Source organism: Pseudochaenichthys georgianus, chromosome 5 (assembly GCF_902827115.2).
Source record: "Pseudochaenichthys georgianus chromosome 5, fPseGeo1.2, whole genome shotgun sequence".
Classification (NCBI taxonomy): Eukaryota; Metazoa; Chordata; class Actinopteri; order Perciformes; family Channichthyidae; genus Pseudochaenichthys; species Pseudochaenichthys georgianus.
The window spans coordinates 26,240,302-26,258,705 of NC_047507.1; the positions used below are offsets into that span (position 1 = coordinate 26,240,302).

At 40.2% G+C, this 18,404-nt stretch overlaps 1 protein-coding gene across 1 annotated transcript in view; it reads left to right on the forward strand.

The window, feature by feature from the left end:
• Positions 1–18,404, forward strand: part of LOC117447436 (cadherin-22) — a 193,209-nt gene that overhangs the window by 99,999 nt on the left and 74,806 nt on the right. Inside the window, exon 3 of the mRNA XM_034084181.1 lies at positions 7,826–8,932. Coding sequence (XP_033940072.1) covers positions 8,702–8,932 — 231 coding nt within the window. The 5' untranslated portion in view covers positions 7,826–8,701. The remainder of the gene's footprint in view (positions 1–7,825; positions 8,933–18,404) is intronic.

The window sequence follows — 18,404 nt, forward strand, 5'->3', positions numbered from 1 at the left end:
TCGGGTCTGCGGGCTCACTCGACTCGGGGCCTGGCTACATCCTGGGCTTTGTTCAAGGGTGTTTCCATCCAAGACATCTGTGCAGAGGCAAGCTGGTCTTCGCCGCTCACTTTTGTCCGCTTTTACAGGCTAGACGTCTCCGCTCCAAGCGTGGCCCGAGCAGTGCTGGGCACCTTGTTGAGTCGGGACTCCACCTGTTAAATTCTGGTTGATCGGTGATCTTCGAGATAAGCTCGTCTGGCAATACGGGAGCTACAATATCCCATAGTGAGACATCGAACGGAGTGTTATGAATGAGAACTATAGGTTACTTACGTAACCCCAGTATTCAGAGTAACATGAAGTGAGATGTCTCACCAGACGGCCCTCCTTGCTATGGTGAAGCGAGAAGAGGTGCTTATTTTGAATGACGCATGCGTCGTGGCGCAGGCTACTTATAGGGGGTGATTTCCCCTGACGTTGATGTCAAGATCACCAGCCAATCAGGATTGGCGTAATGAGATTGATGCTTCTGTTTGCTCCGCAATGAGGCGCATCCCATAGTGAGACATCTCACTTCATGTTACTCTGACACTGGGGTTACGTAAGTAACCTATAGATCTGTTATGCTTTTTATGAATATAGTCACAAATTCCATTAGCCTGTAGACTTGTTTTCACAGCAACCTTTCTTAACTCAAAAGGAACGTGTTGTTTTCTTTTTGTTTGTTTCCTTCTATGTTATGTTTTATTTTCATTTTGTCAGTTTTGCAGCAAATAGCCCTTTCAAATGTTACCATAGCAAGATAAACACTACACAAAAATACATGTTTTATGTTGTGCTGGTTTTTCACTCCTCTGTGTCATGGCAGGGGCCGCTGAGCCAAGTGACCGTGACAAATTGGGATTGGAAATGACAAAATAGGCTATTTAATAAGCATGGTGGAGGGGATTGGACTCTGGTGTTCGGTTCATTCGAATAAGCAAACTGTCTGAACTCCTCCTGGGCCTGGCTTTGATGGCAGCTTTCATCCTTCTGATGGGGAGATTCTGGCAATGGAAGATGGAGCTGGGTCTGCCTCGCTATCTACCATGTGCATGTGTTAAGCTGTGCATGCTTGTGTGTGCGCATAGGAATGTTTTTTGAGTAAATGCAAAATCATTGCACACATCAATCTTAGGCAGAGATATACTGTGGTGAGTGAGCGCGCTAGGGGGAGTAAATGTGGCCATGTGTTAACCTCAAGCTATTAACTTCCAAATATAAACTCCTTTCCTCAGATAGTAATCACTACTGCCGTTTTGTCACCGTGGCCCCTGAAATGAGAATTCATTATTAGAGAGAGAGATGCAGCGATATTCCCTAATGATACCAGGCTCAACTGAGTTGTCACATTGTATGTTTGGGTGTGTGTGAAAGAATGTGCAGAAAACACAAGGGGAGGTTAATGAACAGCATACAACACTGACCTGGGAAAATGCATTTTCAAGTAATACAGGACGGCACTGAAAGGCTGTAAAAAAACAAAACTGGGAGAAATAAGGGATTCTGATGAGACTGTTAAGCAGAAAACAGGCAAAACAAGGCAATACTAGAACAAATAAAAGTGACAGGGGAGGTCAAAGGAGAAACCAGTCAGATAGAAAGTGTGGATGGATAGACAGCGTAAGGGATTATGGGAACGGTGTAGCAGCAGGGTGATGTAGGAGAAGAGTGAGCAGAAGCTTAAAGAAAATACAGCCAGACAAAGTTTCACTGAGAGAGAGCAGAGAGCTGAACCCAATACGTTTTAGAACTTGTTGACAGTAAGTCAGACAAAGAGAAAGACAGAGACAGAAAAGCAAAGATGTGCATGGAGTGCAAAAAAGGATGGTGATGGGTGATGGAGGGACAGGGTAAGTGTGCTTGTGCGTGAGTTGTACACGTTTGCATAAGATTATAAAATGTGATGTTCATACTAAAGTTTGCATACATTTCTACCCATATGTTGGTGTGGAAATAGTGTTTGTGTCTCAGAGTGCATTCATTTAGTTTTACCAGTCTCCAAGGATAGAAAGAGTTTGAGCACAGCATACTGCCTTTTGGACCAACACTCACCAATGTCTGTGATAACATGACTTTATCTACTAATGCGCAAAGCAATCCTAAAAGGCGACTGGATGTAAAAAAAAAATGTTTCCTTGATTAAAATCACAGATTTCTATAAGTTTTAACATTTCTGTAAACATCTAGGAAACTGTAATAACACAACTTACATTTAAAGAAATAGCTGTAGTTGTTTTTAGACATTTAAATACAGATAATATTATGCTTTAAAGAGATCTGAGGAAGTGTTGAACGCTACCTGCTATGCCAGTTTCTTTCAAATCCATGGAGTCTGTGTTTGAATGTGTCAGTTCCTTAGAAACAAACCCAATTGATCTGCTTTACTCAGAACTCACTGAAAATTGAATAATCCGATTCATCATGTTCAACCAAAGTTAAACACTGTTTCCATGAAAAGAAGAAGCAGAAGCATTCACAGTATTGCGGTCCACACATCTCTCTAAAGCACAATCTAACCTGGTTGGTCAGTAAGGGCCCAATTTAAAGGAGATTGTGCTAATGACTTAGCAGAGAGGCAAATATAACAAGCTTATGACGCTGGGAAACACACAAAAATACTTCATCTGGAGGCATACTGAAATTAGACACTGACAAAACAGCTGGTGTATCAGCCTCATGCAACAATCAATCCTTTTGATTAAACATTATAATAGCTTCAGAATATTCCCAACAATGGAAACAATTTGTTAGAGGTTTTGTTGATTTATCTCTCAGATGTGTTCTATTGTGTGTATTGTTTGCATTTATATGTTCATGTATCTAATACATTTTGGTTTTTTTCTTTAGCCATTAGCTTACCAGCATATGGGTTATTTTTTCCGGTATATGAAGATTCATATATTCTCCTTTTTACCCTCCATGTTGTTCAGTCCCTTATCATCAACAACTGATCAGATACATATTAAAACACAGAACAACATTTAAAATGTTACATGATTGATATCACTGTGTGCTGCTTGTGACCTTTGCACACACTTCCATGATATATTGAGGGCACAATATTAAATATGCTAGTAATAGCAATAATGTACATTTACATTTTGGTTATTTAACTGTTGCGCAAATGTTTTACTTCAGTGCAGACTGAACATATTTTATTTTAAACAAGTATGCTTTTTATTGTATATTTATGTTTTTATTTTTGAGAGTATTGTCTACTTATAAATATTTTTGGTCAGGTCAGCATTTCAGCCAACGAGGGCAAAAGGTCACTGATTTGAACTACTATTGGCACTGCACTTTGCATGCCCCTTGTCACACACACACACACACACACACACACACACACACACACACACACACACACACACACACACACACACACACACACACACACACACACACACACACACACACACACACACACACACACACACACACACACACACACCACACACACACACACACACACACACACACACACACACACACACATACACCCACCCACACACTCTGCTGTGCATGCTTGCATGTCAGTGTGTGTGTTAGAGAGATAGAGAGGGCTGTCTGCTGGCCATTGGCCCCTTGCCTATCAGTTCGCAGTGATCAGTCTTGCCTGGCTGTCGTCTGTCCACTGCCAGCTGTCAAAGGGTGTGCTCTGGGCATGCCCACTGATGAGAGGCCGCAGCCATGCTCTAAAATCAATCCAGCACTCTAATAGGTCACGTATGGCTGCACAGTAGTTTTGGATTGGAGAATGAGTAGAGGAGGTAGTGGAAAGGAAAGAGAGAGATGCACAGGGAGAGGCAGATATATCAGCCACATTTTCATCATCAACAAGTTGTGTTGGCCATTGCTTGAAAAGAAAGGGCAGTAATTGACATGCTACTGATTTGCCTCTGCTAGTGAAGGCTCCTGACATCACTGTAGTGATGGCCAAGTTTGAGTGAATTATGAACACACTAACATAAATCTCGTTTTTGACTCATTAGCTTTCCTACTTTTACACCCATATGTAATCATGAGTAAGTGTCCACACACTTAATGAAATTCCCCAAGCGGGGCGGCAGAACAGAAGGAGATTCATCGGAGGAATATGGATTTCGTTTTTAGAAACCAAACAGTTGGTGCTCAGCGAATGTTTCAGTTTGCAAAGCAACTTGTACGCCGTTCATGCACACAGATATTTTTTGTTGATACAAATGCTCTCTAATTAAACGTACTCAAACTGCCTGCCTCACTGTTAAGTCATCTACTGTAAGGGAACAGGGAAAGTGTAGATAGGCAAAAACAAATTAATTTTATCCTCCCAATGCTGTTTGCCTTTGAGGCACAGAGGAATAAACAGTTTCTTTGAAGTTATCACTCCACAGCTCCAAAATATCAAATTGGAAACTTGAAAAGAAAAAAAAACTGTTGATCAATTCAAGTCAAGCAAGGACTTAAGACTTTTTCTTTCATTTAGATTGTCTATCATTCAAGTTTACTCACTGTTTTATCTCATTAAGGTATGTGTGGTGAACTTTTATTAATACGATAAACCTTTAATTTAAATGTGTGTTTAAGGTGATTTCTAAACCATGTGAGAACATTTATGTTAAATTGCAATGCCTCCAAACATTGACAATGTTCCGAACCTAATATAACACTGTTAATAACCTTTGTGAAGCATGGGTGTGGGAGTATTGCTACCAGTAGTGGAGATGTGAGATGAAATAAGATACAGAATGTGCAGTTCACAAAATCCAAAACACATTAGTTTATACCCCTACTGTTTGAAACAAGATTTATCATCTGTGGAAAGTTATCAGGGCAGAAATAGTTTTATAAATCTGTCTTGAAGAAACAGTGATTTTGGCAATATGTTACAGTTTTCACACAAAACGCAAAGTACAATGGATTATGAATGTGTTTGATTGGCCATTGCAATATGTCGCCCAATGATGCTGCATTGCATTATTTAAAAATGGTCCTACTCTCAGCGGTCAGAGCATTTCAAAAGCATGCAGGAATGCCCTCGTGCTACCCTTTCATATCTTGGCCGAATAAAGATCACAGAAAGCCACTCTTCGTACTTGAGCAGATAATGAATGAGCAGAAGAGTATTCAAATGTCTGGAGGAAACATAGCAGACAAACAGGCAATGAGTTGACAGAAGGATTGTCTATTTGTGACTTCTGTAGACATACAGCCATAACCTGGCTTACAGCAAATGTGGATCTTGAGACAAGGAAATGTTGAAATTAGCTTTTTAACAACACAATAGGGGTGGCCTGGTCGCAGAGGCACACAGTTCTACCTCAACAGAGAATGATAATAGTGTGTCATCTTTAGTGCCAGGCAACGTTGGTTCTCTGCAGGGGAAAGTGGCGGATCTCAGAGAAAGGTACAGGGCAGAGTTAATAGAGCCCAGTCAGATTGTGTTTCACTGCTGTCAGAGCAAAGCTGGAGAAGGCTGGGAAATATTCCTATCACTGCCAAAAAGCACACTGCTACTGTACGAGACACAGGCAGTGGCATGCACAGTGCCAAGGCCCATGGTGCACCGCTGGTGTTGGTCTGCCATGGCACAATAGGGAGAGTCTGTCTGTGTCTAGAGACCAGATTTGAAGGCTGAATTGTCCCTCTCAAGTTCTTAAATGACTCTAATTATAGATTTGACATTGGTCAGTTGGTTACCAGGGTAACAAAAAAACATTTAAGCAAAACTCTTTATGGACATTGATGCCAATACATTATATTGAATTGAATTGAATTGGAGCGTGAATTAACTGTCAGGAACACATTTATTAGAAAAAGTGAGCCACTGAGTTTAGTTTTGGTATATCATGATGGAACGTGTATGGTATAGATTAATTTCCCACATGTAGTGTTAAAATGAGCTTACTAAAAAAGGTTTGGGTGGACGGATAAAACAGAAGCTTTTAAAGTTATTAATTAACACCTTTTACATTATCTCTCTCTCTCTTGGGTTGGTGCGGATAATACAAAATTGTGGCCCGTACATCATTTAGTGAATGGTTCAGAGCAGCCATTTACTGTATCCCATGGATGTTGGCAGGTTCAAGAACATACATTTTTCAGTTAATAGTTCCTGCATCAGGTATGGTTATGTTATAGGGTTTTGTTATTAAGGTATCTCTGTGTGACAATAAACCAATGATAATTGTGCAAAGAATGGTACGTAAATGTTCGAGCTGATACAGTAAAGTGGGCACTCCATCATGACATTTATTTTAATCTTATATACAGTCCTAAATAGCCTGTGAAACAATTAGACAGTGTTATTCCAACAAAATCAAAAACTGCATGTAAAACATCATGGATTATTTCATGTTGCATGGCATTTATATTATGTTGGTGGTTGGTTTGAAAGGAGGCGAAAGATGTAACACAACTGAAAACTTTAGCATGCTGATATCATACATCAATATGGCATTTAGCAAGTGGGTCTTTTGCAAGTTTCCAAAATTCCTCAATACTGGAGCACTGTTAAAGCAAATGTCACATTGATGAATGTGTTGCATGACTACTCATTTGGTTTAGCAAATGAACCTCTGTATCACATGACTGAAAACACTGATCCCAACATAGTTCCTCCAATAACAACCACTATGGTACCAAGTGAACAAAGAGGTATTGCTGTTTAAGTTGCTCCTGAACTGTTTTCTCTGGAGATTGAACTTCCCCAGAGCAGTCGGTATCCAATACCACGGACATTGCCTTGACCAACAGTCTGAGAAGGAATTATTTCCGGAAGCTCCTAGCACGCTACTGGGCAGGAGAAGTGTGAGATTAGAAGTCCTCTCCCAGCCGGTGCAAACACAATAGGTTAAACCACCTGCTGGCCTGAAGAGCTTTTTCTTCCACGACTGTTCCAATCTTCCTTTCTTGGGGTCATAAGGCCAGAGACATACTACATGTTATTGTTTCTTCTTTTTCTGTTATCCGCCTTTTGTTGTGAATGTGTCGGAGAGACCATTAATCATACCCACAGCCACAAAATACAGTCTGTCTCGTTTCCTCTTTTAATCTTTCACTCATTATTTCATTTGTCACTTCTCTTTGTCTTGCTCTTTCTCATTCACCCTCCCTTACCTCCCTCTCTGCTCCGTCAGCTCCGTCTTTCTGTCTCACCTCTGTGCATGTTTCACAACAGCCGAGGACCGTATCTGCCCCACCCCCCTGCTACCCCCCAATGTTTGTCTGAAGTATTAGGAGGTTGTTGCCTTATTGGATATAATTAATTGATTAATACTTTTATCCAATTAGTGATCCCTCATGCAATTAATCAGCTGGCTGATGTTAGGGCTGCTCCATCAGTCGGACGAAAGGCAGACAGATGCTTTGGGTCTGGTGTGTGATGAACAATGACCTCTCTCTGTTGCTTCCCCTCCCTCTCTCACCTCTTTCTTCATCCCTCTGCATCTCTCTCTCTCTCCTTTTCTATTTTCCACACACCTGGTTTCCTGTCCTTTTTTCACCGTTCAGCCATCGCTCTCCAGTTCACAGAACATTGTTAGAGTTCTTGCTGAACACAATAATTGCTAGTGGAAAACAGTTTTCTTCAGATAATCCTAACAACACCAACATATTGTGGGTGTTGTCCCTCAGAACACAATGGAAAAAGAAAGATGAAGAAAGGGGGATGTTTGTTCTTATTCATGTTTCAGCACTTTTCATGCTATAGAAGACAAAGTAAAACATTGAAAAAGACTCAGAAGGATAACAAAGAAAAAAAAGAATGTCTAGATTCAGCCCAAATCGCAACTGTAACATTTGTCTCTTTTGTGTCTTACAGGTGTGTCCTACTTCTGCCTTTGAATCACTGATGGAGTTGTCATGATGGCCACAGAAATACTGTGAGACCTTCGAAGGATGAATTTTCCAACCCACTGGATTGTTCTGCAAGGAACATACATTGAAGCTCAAACAAAATCAGCAAGAGTAAAATGAGTTGACCTTTTCACAATTCAAGGATTCTGCTTCAGGAGGCAAACCTTTTCATGACTTTTCACGGAACTGGATCACAGCAGAAAAACACGATATATATTGTTATTTTTGGCAGCTTAGTATTTAACCTCTGGAAATATGCACCTACCTTGGAAATGACATGGCTAGAAGTGTAACAAGATGCAATTAAGCACTTAAAATGGCAAAGTCCAAAATGGATGGACACCATCATTCTTCAAGGGCGTGCTGCTTACTGTTGTTGTATTCCCTTTTTCCACTAGTTTCCCTACTAATCAGTGACATGCTCCAGTAAAATCTGTTGTTTTGGTTGCCTTCAACAACTTAGTTTGAAAGACATTTGCCAAAGTCTGTTTGTTTCACTTTCAGGCATAATTGCAAAAAGTGCTATACAAAGGTGGAGTGGATACTATAACAGAATCAGAATGACTATCCATGCTACGATACAAACAGGCACTCTGCAGGAGGAATGGATCCAATATGCTCCATGATGTGCCCTGTATTCACCAGATAACCTCAGATTTATTTGCAATCTCATGGATTAACTTTCAAGTTCTGACACAAAAACGTTTTATGTTTGCCCTTGTGGAGTTTTATTTGGTATAAAATACAACCCAAACACTTTTTATTTCTACATGTATCTTTGTTATTGCATGTAGACCCCGGCAGAATTTCTTTCTTTTTTCCCATTTTGTTAAAAATCAAAATGGCTCCTTTTTTTAAAGCAGGAGCTTGGACACTGTTTGCAGCATTACATTTGTTTAGCTGCTGTAGTTTTGGCTGTTGTGAGGCCTCAAGGACAAGTGGTTCGTACTCAGAAGGGAATAGACAAGAGCCAGAACCCTCACCATATGAAAGAGTGAAGAGAGGATGGGTGTGGAACCAGTTCTTTGTGGTGGAGGAGTATACAGGCACAGAGCCGCTATATGTTGGCAAGGTAAGTCATTTAAATGTACTCTGTATATATGTATTGTCTGAATAATGTTTTGAATAAGACTTGATTTATTGAATTGAAGGTATTTTGTATGATAAACCTTTCAGTTGAAGTATGAATGCATGCATGCTCCTGTCTGAGAATGAATGCATTTGAAGGAAGGTATTTTTTAATATTCCACCTTCATAAAATATTATCATAAAGTACTTGACAATAATACAATATAATAAGAATAAGACCATCACACTTTATAGATCAAATCTCTTCAAACAAAATCACCGTTTATTGACAGTAGAACTCAAGAGCCCTTGGTAGAACTTGGTAGGAAGACCTCATATGCAGGACCATGTAGGGATATATATATATATATATTTGTTTTAATTCAGAAGTTAATGGTGAGCTAATGTAAATAGGATGAGATGTGTGTGATGTGAGTCTGCTGGCATTGTTGTGGACCATTTGTAAACAGTTCAGGGACGACTTCCAATTCCTGGTGAAAAGGGAATTGCAGTAGTCTATCAGGGATGGCATAGTCTATAACCTGCGGTAAAGTCTAAACAGTTGTTCTCACTCACTCAGGCTCCGCCTTCTACTGGACTCTTTGGGTAATGTTCTTCACCAATAGCAGGCAGATGCTTGCCTGCTGAATTTGAATTGAGTCAACGTAGCTGGCCAATCAGGACGAGCCTACCCTATGTTTATAGTCATAGAACGAGGGTTACAATTCGTTACCATTGTTCCAGCCATCAAGTCTTCTCAGTCAGTCAGACAATTTTGCAAAATAAGTCGGTTTCTTAGTCTTATCAGGATTAAAAGAGACATTTAGCTGGATATCATCAGCCTAACAGGCATGTCATATACTTTTAAATATGGTAATGTAATGAGCTAGGGGAAGCATATCAAAAGCAAATAATATAGTACCCAATACAAAACCCTGCAGCAAACCACGAGAAAGAGCATTGGTCTTAGATCAAGCCACACAGAAAAACTCCTTTCCGAGAGATATCAGGAGCACTTGTCCAGGGCGCTCCCATAGACCACCAGCCACTGCCTACACCTTTCAGCCAGGAGGCTCTGATCTACATTATCAAAGGCACAACGATCCAGCACACAAAACATCAGATGACATCATTATGTCATCTTAAAGTGTGCAGTGAAAACAGCATTAAGCTGTTTGGCAACCACTTTTTCTCCAAACATATAAAAATAAATGGCAGCTTACTATAGATACATGCCAATGGATTTCTGAAAGGGGATGGTCAACTGTATGTTTATCAAAAGATAGGACGGAACCAGATTAAAAGGAGCTTTTTATAAAAAGGTCCAAGCCTGGAGAAAGTAACTTTGTAAGTATTTAAGTTGGTTAAACAGCTACAGGGAGCGAAATTCTGTATCTTCTAAAAAGATCTGAAGAATCACATCCGATCCAAACAGCAGCAGACATGTTTCTAATGAGCCGAAGACCAGCTCACATCAGTTCCTCCAAAGCAAAACTGATTTTTTTCCCTGCGAGGCAAAATTCCAAGTTGAGAGTTAGAGCAACCCAGATAGGCTTCCAATGGAATATATATCTGTTTACTGATTTATTGACTATTTGAGGAGATGCAAAAAGTCATGTCAGTTCTTGTTTGGAACATAACATGAAAGAAGACATTCATATTTCTGCAGTCACGGTAATAAGTAGTTTAATAGATGCCACTACTCTAGTGCGAGGCCAAAGACTTTTGATTTATGTGCATTATCTGACAGCTCCACATAAGAATATCTTTAATAATGTAGATTACATACAGGAGAATATTAATTGATGAAGAAATCCAAACAATGTACAATGCAAAGCAATTTTGTGTTTGAAGAAACATTTAATTCTGCTTACTTTGCTAGTGTCGTTACTCTCTTGGAAAATGGGATTCATTTTTCAGAACTGTCTGCCATGATCTCAAATGTGTTGTTGCATATCATTGTGTAATTTTGCATACAAGTGATCCAAACCAAATAAAACATATGCCGAACAGTTACTTTTGGATATGGAAACAGTGTACACCTTAAAAGGCATTATTTTTGAATGGTTTTATCATGTGTATCTCCTAACACTGACCACAACTAGAGACCAGCACGTTTGCATTGTAAAAATATCGATCCACCACAGCAATAAAGGCTCTGTTGACACTAAATAACTACAGAACTACTAACAGACAATACTAAACATCGGTGCTCTATCGCAAGTAAACAGACAGTCAACCAATATAAATCTAAAGTTATGTGTGAGGGAAACTTCTGAAGCAATTGGAAACAGGACTCAGATAGACACGAGGAGAGCTGGAACTTTGATGGCAAACACTGACGGTTTATTTGGAGCTTCGGCCGGAGAATTCACAAGACATATCACGAGCCACGTGTTGACACAGGTTGAGATGTCAAACCAATTCTGAAGAACTCTTCTGTAGTTCCAGGTTTTAACTAGTTGGGAGTGTAATAATCAACATTCTTTATCAGCGAGACTAAACAAATATGGACCCTGAATCTAACTAGAGCTGTCGTCCATAGAAAAGAATGTGCGCCTGGGAACCTACGATCCTAAAAAGAAGGGCCTCTAGATGTCCCTGAACAATAAACTATCTCATGTCAGCTTGTGCTCGGTCATAAGCTGGAAACAACAATGCGCCCAAGCTGCCCATCCTTAAGAGAGATAGCAGCAATACCCAAGGCCGTATGCCATGGGAAAGGAGACCCTGAAAGGAGAAAATTATGAACTGTGTCAAAGGTTGAATACCTAAGCAAATTAATGAAAATATAAAATCTCTTCATACCATCTATAGCTCTGGCTGATCACAACTGTGACTTAATGCAATAGAAGAGAAACAGCCATTCTGTAAAATAGTTCTACCTTTACCTGTCAGTAGTTGCGGAGCTCCAGTGCAGCGGAGTTTCAAATAGTTTTAAATGTTGTTTCACACCTACGTTGTCACTGTTATCTAAATGTGAGAACATCATCGTTCTCTGATCCACTCTATCATTTGCTTCTTGTAATGCAAAATGAGTACATCCTGCTGATGCGTCACGCGAAAACTTTCCCAAGGTGAACTACTGGAACAGTTATTTATGAAGCAGCTACGCTTTTAGAAGAGACGCACTTCAAAGGCAACTTTCCCAGCATAGTGCAATATATAATACACACAGACTTGCTTTGGTAGTAGCCTCAAATATAACTTGAAGGTAAATGGGTGGAAATAAGCGGAGATAAGCAGTTAGTGTTAACGTTAAACCTTCATGTTGTGAATGGCCTTTTGCATTACCTATGGAGTCCAATGAAAGTGAGCCTGAATCCAGTTTCAATCAATACAAATGACACACAATTTAGCTGACTTTTCTCAAGAACTCCTGCTTTTACGCGATGGGAAACAGAGGCTACATTTATTTTATTATCCATAAATCCTAGATCATTTAACTTTTATGCAGTGGGAGGAAGAACGTTTTGATGGCACAGCAACTAGTTGATTTTACTGGGCAAACGACTAGTGTTCAAGTCCTTATACAGAACGCAACAAGAAATGTAACAATAGCAAAGAAACATTTGCTAATTATTTCATTGCGGTTACCTAAATCATATCTATCAGACCATATTTGACCCTTAACCCATCACAGTCCCCCTGCTTCCACTCCTACTGCTAAAGGTCCCATGTCATGGCTATTTCCACTGATCATAATTCCATTGTTGTGGTCTACTAGAATAGATTTATACTGTGCAATTTTCCAAACTCACATTGGTTCCACATACAGCATCTCTGTAAAGTACGTGTATTCACTCTCTCCACTAAACGGCTCGCTGCAGCTCTCCCCCCCTCCCTGTGAGCCCAGTGTGCTCCGATTAGTCGGGACCAGTCGGGACGTTGTGAATCGCGCTAAGCTCCGTGGAGGTGTGATTTCCTTGTTTAGCGATACACAGCGAAACACAGCCAAACTCACCCTGAGCACACACAAAGTCACAGCCGAAGTCAAAACAATAAGTGTGGCTTGATATTGAGTAAGAAAAAGGTTGATAAACGCTGTGAGAATGGGTCTGCAGAGAGAATTTTGCCGCAATCCCAACTGTCTGTTATCAGCCTGCAGCCAGGGAGGAGAGATCAGCTGAGCTGCATGCACTGAGTGTGTGAGGAAGTCCGTGGATTGGTCAATTTGGACCAATCAGCAGGGGCTTAACGTAACGGCTCCACAGATTGGTCCATTTCGTTCCGGGGACGACATGACATCATGATGTACCCGGAAGAATCAAATGGACAGTGACGTATCTCCAACGAGGCGTTTTGGGGAGGTATTTTCTGTTTTAGAGTTGTACTCCCTACAGGGTGTACTTTGAGGGTTTTGACTCTGCAGACCGTTTACATGCATAAAAACCTTCATAACACACAAGGGGACGGGCAATAACCGGAAAAGCATGACATGTCACCTTTAATACATTTTTTACTTTATTATTTGCTCCTTTTGTTTGTTTGTTTGTTTGTTTGTTTGTTCACCATGTAAAGCGACCTTGGGTCCCTTGAAAGGCACTTTACAAATCTAATCTATTATTATTATTATTATTATTATTATAAACACTTAAAATGCAGATTAAAGCTACTTTTGGAGACATGTGTTTAGGCGTTTTTTAGACCCATTTCCACCATTGCATTCTTTAAAAATGTTGCATAATAAGCTGTGTGTGAAAACAATCTCAAACATGACAATTTGTTGTAATCTGTTCGAAATCGAAAACCCTATTTCTTCCTTTAGTTCCTGTGGCTATTTTTTGGTCAAACAGACCCATTACTCAGCAGTGTTGGGCAAGTTACTTCCAAAATGTAATACATATTACTTATTACTCTCTTTTGAAAGTAATAAGTTACATTACAATATTAATGTCTCTGAAATGTAATGAGTTACACTACTTTAGTTACTTTTGAGTTACTTTCACCAAAATAACCGCAAAAGAATGGCTAGTTATTTTAAATGCTGAAATGTAGTTTAGTGCAGCTCATTATACATCCAGTGAAGGGCAATGTGGTATAGCATAACAACTGTGTAGGCCCTTAAGGCTACTAACAACTTGTATAACACGGCTTAGTTGAATACTCGATTCTGATTGTAAATTCTTAACATATGACACGTTGTTAATACAGTACAGTACAGACCACTGTCTATAAGGACTATAATGCAGGTTGCTAAAGAGGATCAAGAAAGAGAAAGGAAAAGAGGTTAAAAGACGGAGCGCAGGACGTCAGATAAATCACCAGAAGAAGGCAGAGAGGAAGTAAACAACAACAGGACACAGAATGGGCTCTGTAGTGTGTTTAGTATATGGCTGTGTGCAGGCCCGGCTCCAGAACAAAATGACTCAGGGTGCCTCTGAGATTACAGGGGGCGCAGCAGTAGCAGGTTTACATGAGCAGTAGTGGCCGGCAACAGCAATGAAAAATAGCATTCATGGTCCCTAATGAACAGATTATGGCATTTGCTATGTTTTGAAACCAAGCAAGTGAGAACATTTCAAGTGAGTTAAAAGTGCAATCCTGAAATATTTCATATAGTCAAAAGTGGACTGTGGCAAAGAAAAGCACAACAGCTTCAAAACTGTACTGATAAAACAAATGAGAACATATTGTAAATCAAGGCAAATATTATTTGAACCAGCTCATGGTTTGAAATGGCAAACATTGAAAAGCAAAAGTATTATTTAAACCATATAGCCTACTAAACATCACCTTGGTCCCATCATATACTCTGGGAAGAGAATATTTACTGTGCTTGAAAACTGGTATCACATCATCATGTGAGGTTGAATTTGTGACCTGGAGATAATTTCAGCTGCAACATTAGCTCGTTGATAAGCTTGGGATATGAGATCTTTCTGTAGCCATTCGTGGTGAAGGCATCTGTGCTATTGTGTGCAATATGTTTGACCCAACATTTCTACAGGCATGGCAGAATATTAATCTATTTTCACATGAATATTCCATTGTCTATTTGTATACCACGAGCTGCACAATGACCGCCTAACCCCACTGTACAGGCGGGTACTTGTTTAGATATACCTGCGCAGGCTCTGGTTTGCCGTGGTATCCTGGCTGGCACCTGCGGGCCGCAGAGGGGCGGCGTAGTTTCGGGCAACGAAGAGTGCTGCTCCGGGGGCGAGGGCGGCGGCGAGTCAGCTAGTGTCCACAACAGAGGGTAACGTGATGTCCCCATTTGATTTGATTTTGATTTGATATACTTTATTAATCCCCGTGGGGAAATTGTTTCTCTGCATTTGACCCATCCTAGTGTTAGGAGCAGTGGGCTGCCATTTTGAACGGCGCCCGGGGAGCAGTGTGGGGACCTGTTGCTACTGTCTGCAGTAGATGCAGTGTTGCTGGCGTTTAGTGATGGTTGCTTTAACCATTTTCGTATAAATGATGACCCACAGATGTGTGTCACTACTGTGGAAGCACTTTGGAAATGATGCACGTGCAGCGGAGCAGGTCACGCGCACCTGACACCATTTGTTGTGTGTCGTTGTCGCTCCGTTCTCTTTTTTGAATAGAGGGTGCATAACATTCAACTGCCCGAAGATCCCGACGCGAAGCTTGAAGGGTAAACACACCAGGTTTACTAATCTACCCGCACAATTTGTCTGGTGTCGGAATGTCTCGCTATGTTAGTACATTCTTAAAAAACAAAACACCATTTAATTTCGGATTGAAATGTGTTGTAACTGCGTTACTGTCTGCATTGTAACGGGTAATATATTACCCACATTTCATTAGTAATGCGTTACATTACTTCGTTACAGCAAAAAGTAATATATTACTGTAACTCCGTTACTTTTGTAACGCGTTACACCCAACACTGTTACTCAGTGATGACAGGTTCAGCATTGCCCTTCTCCTTTTAATGTCCAGGACGATATCTTGACACCAGAGATGTTATTGTTCTAATGTGATTATAGAGATTAAGTATACATAAAATCAAATCAGTTTGCCCTTCTTGTAGTCCAATGTGTAGCCTTCATTTTAGAATATGTTTTTCTTCTTTTTCCCTCCTCTCGTTCACATCCTGTTCTTCAGTTGTACACACTGCAGTCAGTTGATGAGAGTTGACAGCATGTACAATTTGATTGCCTTACATCTGACACGATTAGAAAAGATGGGATATTAATGTAGACAGCATGCGACTCAGTGATGAGACACAGACAGCAATTCTGTGATCCCCTTGTTTCTAATCATTTAGACATGGCAATTGACCAGCTAATATTGCATCTGCATATATTGATCTCTTTATTCCTACAAATGAATGGAGATGTTTTTCACAGCAGGGCTGGCTGTTGCAGAATAATTATACTTTGGCCATTATTTGCTAGACATTGTAATTACGTTGCATTCCTGCTGGCACAACCAAATACAAAGCCAACAGGCACTGCTGTCCGTGTGATGGGGGACAGTGACATAGAGAGAAATGAGTGGTACATGAGGAAGGGGAGAACAAAGGGAGAGGAGAGGCTGCAAAGGTAAACTAGGGACGAAAATACTTCATACACTGATTTGTTATTCATTAAAGGACAGGGTTCTAGTGAAGGCAGTGGACTGATTTAAAAGGGCTGAGGGAAGCTCGAGGGAGTGACACAGCAGGAGGCGAAGAGGGATGATTTTATTAATAATATTATCTAGAAGTTATTGCACTTCATGCGAATAGTGATAATAATGGTTTTTGTGAGTGTGGATGTCTTTGTAGAACTCTCTCTAGCACACATATGGACTGCTGGACCTTTGGTATCAACACTTTAATTTGAGCAGCAGAGGATTAAAGCTAAGCACTGTGGCTCTGTACTGGATAATTAAGACAAGCTTCTTTCTTTTTTTTTTACTTTTTCCCAACTCAGCAAACTTGCCAAGCTGTGTCCATTTTACAATTTTACCACTACTTTGCTAATGAAATCAGATTAACCTATTAAATGGTCACTCCCATTCAATTGAACTGGCAGCTTTGATCAGTAAGGTAATGCATCCTTCTAGACTAAGATTGTGCCATTACATTTTCTTATTGTGAATTACTGTTCAAAATGTCGCAAGAGGCAGAGTTGCAGTTGAGCCAAGATTATCTTAAATGGCTGTTGTTAAAACGCAAACATTACAACTTGTTTGTCCTCTATTGTAACAGAGGAGAGTTATAGAATTGGACTATGTGTGTAGCATGCATGCAGTATGCTTTTTTTTAACAGTGATCTTTGTATCCTTCCAACTCTCTGATCTGTATGTCCTGTATCTGGCATGGATTTGGTTATCATTTTTCAGCATGAAGATTTAAGAAATAATGTTTGTCCATTTGCAAGGTGGTTATTTATCCCTTTTCTTTAAAATATGCATTTAATCTGAAGCCAAATGAAACAGGTGGCCTTGTCTTTATTGTTCACTGAAACGTCGTCTAAAAAAAATCTGTTTGATTTAAGGGATATCACTTTCAGTGTATCTGGTTTGGACAACGACATGTTCAGTCTTGTTCTGGATATAAAGTAAAGCATAAACCTTATAACAAGCATGTTGCTTTTATTTATTTTAGCTGTTTTGTTCTGTTCCCTTCACTGTGATAGTGTAGTCAACAAAGAGTTCCTTTGTGATAACCAAGTAGTCTTGGTTGGCATACTTGCTGTGCCTTGTGTGTGTGTTTATGAATGAAGGGGAAAACAGTGTTTGACCATGGATACAGTTATTCCAACAACAGAAACATGCGTGTGCTCTGGCTGTTAAAGCAATTCTCCCCATCGCAATGATCCAAGTCCTGATTAGTCAAATCTAGGTCCACATCACAAGGCTGACATCAAACAGGAACAAAGCAGATCAGAGAAATGAAAGAAAAAAAAAAAACGGTGGTGCTATTGGACACGGAACTTAATGGAGACACATTTCCCATTTGTTGTTACTAGAGAGCCTTTTCTTTCTCTGGTTTGTCATTGTTTGAAATTATTTATAAATAATGTTTTGATGTATGTTTTGTGGCTCTTTACTTGTGCATTTCCAACCTCTATTTCCTGTCTAAGCTTTTGAAGTTCTGCCTCCAACCCCCACTATCCAAGCACCATTGCCCCCTCATTTAAAGAGCCTGTGACACGGTTTTCCCCCATCATCCAAACCCATCAATTTGAGTACATATTGTCCCCTTGAAAACCGTTACTGAACTGATTTTGGATATTTGTACTTTGATAACCATTAATCTGCCTTCAATGTTGACAATTTTCTGGATCTTCTCGCGGATTCTTCAAGTCCCGCCAAATGATGGGTGACGTCATTGCGGGCACAGCGCTCCAGCTGCACCGTCCAGGATCCCAGCATCTGCATGTAAACCTTTATATATATACAGTCAGATGTAAACGCACGACGGTGCACACAGCAGCAAGCTCAGACAGCGATGACAGGTTAATGTTGAACGTGTCTGAGATCCCATATGAGGCTGAAGGATCGGTTTATGTTGT